This window comes from Carica papaya, chromosome 9 (assembly GCF_054855325.1).
Source record: "Carica papaya isolate Zhongbai chromosome 9, ASM5485532v1, whole genome shotgun sequence".
NCBI lineage: Eukaryota > Viridiplantae > Streptophyta > Magnoliopsida > Brassicales > Caricaceae > Carica > Carica papaya.
The window spans coordinates 30,637,061-30,649,118 of record NC_142317.1 but is presented as its reverse complement, the minus strand read 5'-3'; the positions used below and the strand labels follow the sequence as shown (position 1 = coordinate 30,649,118).

Genomic DNA, 12,058 nt, shown 5'->3' with positions numbered 1-12,058 from the left:
GTGGGTAGAAAACACAAAAAGACCAATGGAGCATAATTTACAACAAATCCTTTTATCAATAATAAAACTTTTACCATCCACTTATCTCGGTGAAATTAATAAAAACAATATACGAAAGCAATAACATTATCATCATCATGAAATCATATAAACTGTATGACATAATACTTATCACGCATTTTGTAATTCAATCATTACACAACATATTTTTCCTCTTTTATCAGCCTACTAGTATCCATGAGGATCCATAGGGGTCCCACTACCCGTGAACCCTTAAACACTTGTAATCAGATTCCAGGGCCGTCCCCATACCCCGTCCGGTATGGGCGCCAAAACTATAAACCTCAATACCCCGTCCGGTATGAGGGTGAAACGGGCCGTCCCCGTACCTCGTCCGGTATGGGCGTCAAAACACATAGGGTCTCCATACCCCGTCCGGTATGAGAGACCACAATCCCGGTAGGGTTCCCTACGGACCCGGTCCTTCCACCATCTCCCAGGATATCTAGTCAGGCTGATCATATTATACAATTATCAATTTACATAACTTTTCATTCCCATTTTCCTCAGTCAGCATCATTAATTCACACACAAACAAGCAAAACAGTAATTTATGCCAAACAAGACAACATACAGCATCGGTTTCTCAGTCATTCAACCCATAATCAATAAAACAGTAAAATATGCACACGAAACTATGAAATGAAAACATCAGACCTCATACTGCATTTAAAACTGTAAAATAGGTCAAATAACAGTTAACCGACAAACACACTAGACTCGGGCTCCATTAGCGACCTTAAGCAATTTCACACATTCGTTGATTCAAGAAATACCGTTTTATCATTTTTGAACTTTAATACCGTGATAGGAAATAGAGTGAGGGGTCCTTACTCGTTTCGGGGTCCGAACACGGCTCCACATTGCGCCTACAGGCTGTCCCTAATTTTTCCTGAAATTTTTCCGGAGAACTGAAACGCACTACTGGTACCTGCACGTGTTCCAAAAAATTCCAAATTAGACCCAGGGCCCCTTTCGGCCAATATCGCAATTCCGACATGGCGGCTCCGCCGTGCTCCGGCGGTTGGCCGTTTTCGGCCGAATTCGGCCACACTTACATCGGTCCCAGTGATAAAACAACCCTAGGGCCCTCGGGGGGCCAAAAAATTACGAAAACCGAAGCTTACCGGCGGCGGTGCTCTCGGGTGTAGCGGCTCGCCGGCGAGGTTCGTGTTTTGGTGATCCGGCTCCGATCAACCTGTAGAGAAAAGAATGGTGATCACGGTGATATAAAAATTGCATCAAACGGAGGCCGGGAAGGGCCTCATCGGAGGTAAAAACTGAGGGGCGCGGCGGCGCCGCTGGGTTTCGGCCGTGTTTTCCGGCTGTTTGGCCGGAATTTTGACTCCGATTTTGCCACAGGGGAACTCAGCGTGGAAAAACGAATCGGGGGTATGAAATTTATCTCGATCGGCGGTCGGAAAACTCCCCGGTGCGGCGGCGGGTGGCGGCGGCCGGCTCCTCCGGCGTCTGGTTCGTCTTCTCCGGCGAGGGCAGGCGGCTAGGGTTTTTGTGGTCAGGTGTGGGGGTTCTATTTATACCCTTTTACCTTTTGATCTCAGCCGTCCATTTTGATTAAATCTGGGCCGTCCGTTTTTGATTGAATCTGGGCCGTCCGTGCGCGTGCATCTGGGCCGTCCGTGCGATTGTATCTAGGTCGTCCGTGCGCACGCTTGATCTATGCCGTCCGTGCGCACGGGGACGCATCTGGGCCGTCCGATCGCGCGCACGCGGATCGCCCACGTGGCCCATTCCTAGGTCGACGTGGTCTTGCCATGCGGCAGGTCCTGGTTGGCCAGGGCTGCTGACTGGGCCGCTGACGTGGCGCTCTTTTTTTTTTTTTTAAATTAAACTAAATAAATAAAATTAATAAAATAATAACAAAAATGCCCAAATTGTTTGGGCGTTACATACGCACTCGTTAAGGTGGAAATTCCACTTTTTGAAGGAGGAAACCTGCACGGATGGGTTTGGCATTGTGAAACGTATTTCATGGTCCACATCACTCCCGATGAACAAAAAGTTCAGATTGCATCCCTATATTGTAGATGGCTAGCGAAGTTTATCACCCTATATTGGGAATATTTCATAGAAGAACTATGCTAACGATTTGGAGGACCTTCCCGAAAAAATTTTATAGAAGAGTTCACCAATTTATACCAAATAGTTACCGTTCTCGAATTTGTTGAAAATTTTGAATACTAACATTCTCTTATGGATGCAGATAATCTTACGCTTTCAAAGAGATTTTTTATATCCACTTTTATCAGTGGCCTCAGGCCACAGCTGCAACCCATGATAAAGATACTAAAGCCACAAACACTCAACCAAACATTCGAACAAGCCTTATTGCAAGAACAATTAGTTATAGAGCTCTGCAATCCCTATCTTCTTAGTTATGAAACTCCCTCATCAGAAAGAAACCGATACCATGATAGATCTTTCAGGGGCACAGGGAAGGAAGCAGATCCTAAAAGATCAACAACCTATTACAAATGTGGAGATAAGTATTTTCTAAGACACCGATGCTCCAACAAAGCAATCATGGTAGTGGATGAGATCATGCCAGAAGAGACTCTGGAGAATAAAACCTTTAAGGAAGCTAAAGTGGTTGGCGATGACCTTACTAGCACTCTGTCCTTACAAGCAATAGAAGGGGTCACCACAGGGAGCACCCTGAAAATACGAGAAAAATTGTTAAGTCATGATGTATTGGTCCTACTGGATAGTGGGAGCTCACATTCCTTCCTAAATGAAGGAACTTCTACATGGATCATGAATTAGGTGGTCAGCAGTAAAACCCTAACAGTTATGGTCACCAACGGACAAAAGATATCTGGTCACCTTGAATGCCCAGATGTGATGTGGACCATGCAAGGCTGCAAGTTCACCTATAATTTCCGCATCATCTCACTAGAAGGGTATGACATGATATTAGGAGTCGACTAGATGAAGCAATTTGGCTCAATGATGTTTGACTTCCTCCATGCAAAGGTACGATTCAATTATGAAAATTTATAAATATCATCACAGAATTGTGACTTTTGCGAAGTATCCGACGCAAGAGAAATAAAGGCGAAACAATGGACCAAGCATAAGCAAACAATCGAAGGTAGAACAGTATTTCTAATAATGGAAGTTTAAGAGAAGGTACTTACTTCTGAGATGCCCAACCCAACACTAGAAGCACTACTTAGACATTATCAGGATGTCTTTCAGGAACCCCAGGGGTTGCCATCAGCCAGAGCCTTCGGCATGTAAGCACCTTGTCCAAACATGATGCTGCCGTGAATATTCGACCCTACAGGTATTCGTTCAATCAAAAGAACGAAATAGAAAAGCAGATACAATAAATGCTGAAGGACTCTTTAATACGCCCCAGTCGTTGCCCATGCTCTTCATCGGTACTACTAGTCAAAAAGAAAGATAGTACGTGGAGGTTTTCCGTGGACTATAGAGAACTAAACCATCTGAGCGTAAAAGATAAGTTTCTCATACCCATCATTGACGATCTTATTGATGAATTATATGGAGCACCTATCTTCTCTAAAATTAATTTTACGGCAGAATATCATCAGATCAAGTTCAAGAAGGAAAACATCCACAAGACAGCTTTTAGAACACACTAGGGTCATTATGAATTTACAGTGATGCCTTTCAGCTTGACCAATGTCCCCGCTACCTTTCAGGCTCTCATGAATCACATATTCAAGGTTTTTTTCCAAAAGTTTGTATTGGTCTTCTTTGATGACATCTTAGTTTACAGTACCACTAAGCAGAAGCACCTTATCCATCTGAACGAAATTCTAAAAACACTCTGAGATAACAGGTTATATACAAAGTAATCCAAGTGTTGTTTCTTTCAGACAGAGGTGGAGTATCTAGAGCATATCATCTCGGGCTGAGAGGTAGAAACAGACCTGCGAAAGATTGAAGCTATGGTCAACTGGCTCACTCCTCGGATGATTAAGGCTCTTAAAGGTTTTCTGAGCTTAACAGGATACTACTGCAAGTTTATACAAAATTACGGAATCATAGCCCAACCTCTCACCAAGTTGTTGAAAAAGGGTGCCTTTGAATGGGAATCTAGAAGCAGAGCAAACTTTTTAGTCGTTAAAGACAGCTATGACTTCAAGCCAGGTCTTACGACTGCCCCAATTTAGAGATCCCTTTACTATTGAGACAGATGCAAGTAATAAGGAAATTGGAGCAATCCTGATACAAGAAAACCAACCTATAGCTTTCATAAGCAAGACCCTCAGTCCTAATAATCAAACAAAGTCAGTCTATGAAAAAGAACTGATAGTCATTCTCTATGCCGTAAGACAATGGCGGCACTATTTAGAAGGAACCTCATTCGTCATCAGAACATATCAGCGCAATTTAAAATACTTGTTAGATTAAAGAATCTCCTCTATAGTACAACCAAAGGGTATTTTGAAGGTATTACGTCTAAATTACACAATCCAATACAAACAAGGGTCGTCCAACAAAGTAGCAGATGCTCTTCCAAGGAGGGATGCCCCTGACTCTAAAGCAAAAATCTTATACACCCTCTCCACACCCATGCCTGCCTGAATGGTGGAATTAAGTGACAATTACTCCAAGGATCCCTTCATCCAACAACTGCTATCAGAACTAATGGTTTCTCATAACAGCAGACCGCCATTTTCCCTACAACAGGGATATTGAGATACAAAGGGAGGTTGGTCATAGACGATAAAAAGGAACTTCGCAACCAACTGCTTTACCAGTGCCACAATTTAGCAGTAAGGGGTCACTCTGGAGTTCGAGCTACTTATGAGAGAGTCAAACAACATTTCTGTTGGCCTAATATGAAGAAACAAATTTTACAATGGGTCCAACAATGCGATATCTGTCAACGCTGCAAAACAGAGCGAGTTCCCACTCCTAAATTACTGCAATCACTCCTTGTTCCACCACACACTTGGACCCACATATCCATAGACTTCATTGAACAATCGCCCAAGTCATTAGGCAAGGACGCTATATTAGTTGTAGTGGACCGTTTCACCAAGTATGGCATTTCATTCCCTTACGAGATCCCTTCATTGTACTCGGAGTAGCCCGAAGTTTCATGGAGACAGTACACAAGATACACGGGCTCCACAGGTCATAGTAACTAATCAAGATAAAATATTTACCAGTTTATTCTGGAAGGAACTAATGAAGACAGTAAGAACAAATTTGCTCTTTAGTACTGCATATCACCTCCAGACTGATGGATAAACAGACAGACTCAATCTGTGTCTGAAAATGTACTTATGATACATGGCTAACCAACAATCGAAGACTTGGGTCAAATGGTTAGCTACTGTTGAATGGTGGTATAACACTTTGTACCATTCAAGCTTGAAGATGACACATTTCCAAGAACTCTAAGGATACCCACCCCCACATTTCTCCAACTCTATAGAATTTGACTCTGCATTACCCTTCATAGAGATGGTCCTAACGAAACGTGAAGAGGCCAACAGAACCATACGACAACAGCTCTTACAAAAATAAGTCATAATCAAGCAATATGCAGATAATCATCAAAGTGAGAGAAGTTTTGAAATAGATGATTGGGTATTGCTCAAACTACAGTCTTTAAAACAAGGAACACTCAAGAAGGGACGAGACTCCAAATTATCCATCCAATACTATGGATCCTTCCAAGTCTCTCAAAAAATTGGGAATGTAGCATATAAGCTCCTGCTACCCGAAGAATCAAGGATTCACCTAATTTTTTATGTGTCTCAACTCAAGAAATACATTCCCGACACACAGGAAATCGAACAAGTTTTACCCCCACAGACCACAAAAGACTTTATCAGTATACAACTCCAACAGATCTTACAATCAACTCGTAGATCAAGTCCTTATTTATTGGGAAGGAGCTCCAACCGAAGAATGCACATGGAAAGATTATGAGTATTTACAACACCAATTCCCGCATCTCAACCTTAAAGACAAGGTTACTGATCAAGGAAAAGGTATTGTCAAGAAACCCCTTAGAGTTTATTACAGACAAAAGGGCACAAAAAGAAAATATGCACACAAGAGTAGAACAGGAAAAATGAAGAACAACTGGAATTAGGGTTGAGCAACCCTAACAAGACTCCATAGCCGACACCTCTGCTTTCCAAATCCATCCCGTAGACAACGCCGATCATCATCATCACACGATTCCGACCACGGAACTCCAGCAAGCTTGATTCCGCCTTGAATAATGAATTTATTTAATGTATTTAGGCCTATAAAATGGCCCATTTCTCGATTGTATACACATCAGAAATCAATATAAATTCTACTATTTTCTTCCTTATTCGTTCTTCATCTTCTTCTCCGTTAAACTTTCACAAGATCAGAGGTATGTCTAAGACTTCTGACACTATGCTAAACATATATGTATTCTATTCACAGAAATATAAAAGTTTGTTAAAAATAAGATGAATGATAGTAAAAATAATAATAACATTAGAAAATTTAGAATGTTGCTTTTAGTGTTTTATAAAAATTTTGTTTATGCTTGATTCTTCCAGAAATACATAATTTTTACTTACTTTAATTAATGAAGACATAAAACATGTGAATTTAAAGCATGAAGCTAAAAAAATTTTAAGTATCAAATGAAACGTAACTAATTTCAAGAAACAAACAAATCATTAGTCTCTTTTCAAACTTGAGAGGTCTCTTTCTAAATTCCCTGCTTCTCCTTATCAAGCCATAGCTTTCCCGTGAAGTGGATAATACTATAGAATATGAGATGAACAACTTTTTCTATTAAATATAATTTATCTGAAAAATTTATTAATAGTGACCTGGTTTTTGCCTTGGATCATAAACAACCATCTGAGACGTGTCTGGGTAAACGACTTTCAGAGACACACTTGAGTTGGTCATTGAGGGTGAAGAACCCTTATCTACACAAAATCATACCAGAGTTTACCACGAATATCCAATACAGTATAAACATCAAAAAGTCCGGCAACATTTTTATAAAAGAAATGATACCTAAATTCCCTGGTCCATTGGAGAGAGTTGGTTTCTCCACTTTCTTATTGATATTTTTAGTTAGCCACTGGAGAGAAAGTAGAAGAAAATTAAAGACATTAAAGAAAGACAACGAAAGTCTCTTTTCTTCCCTTTTCCTTCAAGAAAAAAATTACTCCCCCTACTTTTTTATTAGATAAATAATTTCCCTTTTTAAAAAAATTAAGCGACTACCCTTTGTTTCCATTAAGAAATGCTAAAATATATATTGATTTTGATTTAACAATTTTCCTGTAAACTAAGTTAAGAAATTAATATAGAAGTCTCAACTACATATTATAAACATAAGAAATTTAAAAGAAAAAACCAGCCATTGGCACTTCAAGCAAAACAGAGCACTTAACATTTGCTTGATTTATACAACAACAAAAAAAAACAGGATTTGCTTGATTTATAACCCAAGAACCTTCGCGCCGAAAAAACTTGGGCTTCAATGACAATCAGTAAGATGTTATGTCTTATCACATTTGCAGTTGTTGCAGTCTTTCACACAATAGACACAAAAGTCAATGCAGACTGCAAAGAGAGTAACGTTACTAAACACATGCAAGAATCAATAGGAGAAAATGGCCATATAGTTACAGAACTTACTATCATATGTTATCCCATTAAAAGTGAATTTCTATATAATAAGAGGATCAGTAATGGAGTTCCTTCTACAACAGCAAAATTTCATAGAGGACCAAGTTTTCAGATAGATAAATATGAATCTTATCATAACCAGTCTGATTAACAATAATATCACCCAACTGATGTTTTTTGGATCACTACACATAAGTTGGATCCTTAATGGTTAGAATTTTTACAGAAAATAAAAAACTAAAGTAATCACTGAATAGTTATGCGAGGCACCTAACATTTTCATCCAACAGTATTTCCATTTCCAAGGAATAATAGAACTTATGATCAAACATGTAGAAAATCATTAAGCATGCATGGCAATCCTGTAAATATTGCAAATAAAAAAATTCTTTTTATCAGTTCATACAGCAGAACAATCAAATAAAACATATTCCTAATTACAAAGAACAAATTGGCAATAAGTGGCATTCTCCATTATGAATGGAAAAATGTCATTTTCCCATCAGAAGTACCTCTTGTCTAGCCAAATGATCCAGATCCTTAGATGAACAGGGCCAGAGATCCATGAAACTGTACCGCGAGACAACATCTTGCAGCGAGCCCTCTAAGGTCGATGCTTCCTCTTCACCCATCCGGGAAAGAGCTTCTTTTTTTCTTTGTTCAACCTAGAATAAGAATGATAATAATATTTATTGACTGTATTGAAGAATAAGCAGCAGACTTTCAAAGTGAAGATTTCGGAGTTTATGGAATAATTATCCTATATATGTTTCCTCCAAATTATTATCTGTCACAACTGAGCTACTACTTCATTGTTGCATTTCTTTGTTTCTCGAATTTGCTTCAACTTTCTAGGAGATTTCTTATCTTCTATACTTAAATCCTTCTTTCTTTTTCTTATCAAAAGAATTATAAAGTGCCAAAATAAAAGGCAAAACAAGTGGAAAGGAGCTACGAAATTGAAAGGGGATACCACTATAAAGTAAGATAAAACAACAAACTTAAGACCTTCAACATGCTAGCAAGATCACCATATGTTTGCTCAAATTGGATGAATTGCTTCCAGACCTGAAAGAGAAGATAAAATCCATTTGAACCAGTTACAGTATGATATTGCTGATCAGAATTGGAATATGGAAGAAGATGACTGGATCTTCGTACAATCCCTATATATATTCTCACCCTAGTGGTGCAGCATACTGGAATAGGATTTAGAACAAGTAAAAAAAAAGCAAAAGAAAGCCAACCGACAATTGCAAGGACTAAAAACAATGGCAATATACAGAGTTGCCACAACATAATCATTATACTAATATACTTTCTATTTCTAATGAAGGTAATCTAAAAGCTAAAATTCCACGAAATACAAAATCTCATGTGTTGGTATTCCGAACTTTTTTTTAATATATTAGAAGTATTATTAAGATGATACTAGTCTAACTACAAGCATGGAGAACAAGATATCCTCCAAACAATGAGACAGAGCAAGAAACAATAACAAGAACTGAACGAGAAAATAGATTAAATAATTAACTCCTTGGGGAAAAATTTTGCCCCCAATTTCTATGTAATATGAAAAGCGCAGTGTTATGATACTTATCCAAAACATCATGAGCTCCCACATGTTCGAGTGTGTCGAGAAACAATTCTCAAATATATGAAGATTAACTCGAAAAGCAGTCAATAGAGGGTGGAGTAATCCAAATCAGTCCAAATATATCAAACAATCTTGTCCACAACTTTTATGTGGTACCATATCGCAAAAACATATGGTTAGGCATATTAGTACTGAACCTGCACACATTTGGTGAAAGAACACGATTTGGTCCACATAATTGCAACATCTCATTGGTAACAAGCCGGTTGAGAGCCACAGTCCATGCAAACACCTTTGTCTTTGAAGGAAGTTATTCCCATCTTACTTTGATAATGTGGTTGACCAACATGATAAGCACATGATTCCACATTAGTTTGGTGGCCAACAAAATAGGAAATAGCTTATCCTAGGTGTATCCGATACCTAATCTCCTAGGTATTTTATGTCAAAAGTAATATCATAACCCCATATATACAAATTTTCTAAAATAAAAAAGGAAATATACAATTAGTTACATTAATTAAATAAGAGTGTATTTTACTCTAATAGCTTTTAACAATTACATACTCTCTTTAACATTTTGGTCTTGTGTGAGTCAGATATATTTAGTCTCTCAACTAATCTCTTATACATCTCCTTATCCACTAGTGTATTCTCATTTGTTAGTCTCGATTTATGATTGGGATCAATAGGAGTATAACTCGCTTACATGCTATCTTAAAAGTATCTCTTAATAGATCATGAATGTATTTATGATCCCAAATTCTGAGCAGACAACTTCAATTCAAATAAAGTAATTCAACTTACTTAACATCTTGATCTTGAATTCTCTAATCAAGTATTGCCTGAGAATTAATTTTCTTTTTTCATCATATCCTATACAATAATTTCATCAACATATATTAGGAGGGTTGTAATTACTCATATCTTAGAGTACTTGATAAACAGAATGTGATTTTCCTGAGCCTTTTTCTATCCCAAGTTTGTCATCACCATCGTAGATCTGTCAAATCATGTTCTAGGTGATTTCTTAAGTCCATAGAGCATCTGCTTCAATTTACTTAGCTTATATGGTCTTGTTCCCTTGTCAAATCTTGGCAGGATCTCCATATAGAGATCATCTTATAGATCTCCATGCAGGAATATATTTTTCATATCGAAAATTTTCAATTGTCATTCAAAATAAGCAACTACAAATAGCAAGATTTGCACTGTGTTCGTCTTACTTACTGGAATAAATGTTTAATAATTTATCCCGTAGGTCTAGATATACCCATTTTCCACTTGTCTTGCTTTATACATCTATTATCTCATTTGCATTTTTGTTTTATTGTAAACAACTATTTGCAAATACAGACTTCTTTTCTTTATGCAAGTTCACCACTTTTCATGTCTAGTTCCTCTCTAGTGCCTATATTTAAATATTCATGACATTTTTTCATTTCTCATTTGATAATGCCTCAGATACAGTGTTAAGGATAGCCTTCATGTGTAAGCTTGTAAAAAAATTTCTATGAGATTATGAATATTTATTTATCAAATGATACAAATTGTGAGATATGATAAATGAGATACTTAACGCCTTCCTTGGTTCCTTTATAAATTGTAATTGTTATATCATTATCAGACTGTGTAGGGTTTCTAGGGCTTACATCAAGCTCAGAATTTGTGTCAGATTCTTGCACCTGCTTTAGCTTAAAACTCATTTATTTTCTCCTTGTACGCACCTAGGTGAACCTGAGTCAGGTATAATTTCTTGAATGGGTGAATTCTTTGATGGTCTCTCTGGATTTTCTTAAGATAGTGTTTGAGTATGTGGTAAGGTGGTAGATGAAATCAGTCAAGAACTTGGTATCCCTAACTTCTAATATAGGCTCCCTCTAAAAATAAATCTAATAAATATGAATCTTATTCAACAAAGATAACATCCACATCCACATACACATAAAACTTTAACACAGATGGATGGTAACATTAATACCCTTTTGAAGAGTGAAGTACCCCACAAAAACACACTTAAGGTTGTGGAACAAATTTATCCTTATGGGACGAATGAATATAAACAAATGCCACACACCCGAATACTCATGGAACTAGATGATTTATACCACTTATTCTAGGTTAAATATGAAGATAGTGATAGGAGGACTTTTAAAATCTAGCACATTGGAGGGTAAGTGATTGATAATATATGTGGTTGTAAGGACTGTTTTGGCCCCATAACATTTCGGAACATGGTTTTGAAATAGAAAGACCTCTAGTAGTTGCAAGGAGGTAACCATTCTTATATTTTTGCCACTTCGTCTTGTTATAGAGTATGAACACACGATTATTCATGAATACTCCTTTTGGTAGAAAAATGATGAAAGTATGTGATTAAAGAAATCTCTTACATTATTAGTGCTAAACCATTTTATATGGGTTCCAAATTGGGGGCAACACTAGGGTATTATGTGGTTAACATCAAATTTGAATTTAAGTAAGAAAAGTCATATACTCCAAGTGCAATCACCAATAAACGACAAACTGCCAAGTTCCAAAAATATTAGAAATGTGGGATGATCTCCAAACATTACTATGAATTAAAGAAAATGAAAAAGTACTTATTTTTATTGCTAGTAGGAAATTTTACATGCTTATGTTTCACAAACTCGCAGTAATTTTCATAATCAAAATTTTTATAAAACTGAGAAAAATAGATGTCAAATCTTTTGTGATAGAGCCAAGACTTGTACTTAGGGTCAGTAGATATAACAGAGC

The 12,058-nt window shown here is 37.5% G+C and overlaps 1 protein-coding gene across 4 annotated transcripts in view; it reads right to left on the bottom strand.

Annotated features, from left to right (window-relative positions):
- The window catches only part of CSTF77 (Tetratricopeptide repeat (TPR)-like superfamily protein), a 62,506-nt gene that overhangs the window by 12,579 nt on the left and 37,869 nt on the right, over positions 1 to 12,058 (bottom strand). For all 4 annotated transcript variants that reach the window (XM_022036152.2, XM_022036151.2, XM_022036150.2 and 1 more), the window contains 4 exons: positions 8,710 to 8,769; positions 8,214 to 8,366; positions 7,081 to 7,147; positions 6,888 to 6,989 (listed from right to left, as the gene is read on the bottom strand). In XM_022036152.2, the coding sequence (XP_021891844.1) occupies positions 6,888 to 6,989; positions 7,081 to 7,147; positions 8,214 to 8,366; positions 8,710 to 8,769 (382 nt within the window). The remainder of the gene's footprint in view (positions 1 to 6,887; positions 6,990 to 7,080; positions 7,148 to 8,213; positions 8,367 to 8,709; positions 8,770 to 12,058) is intronic.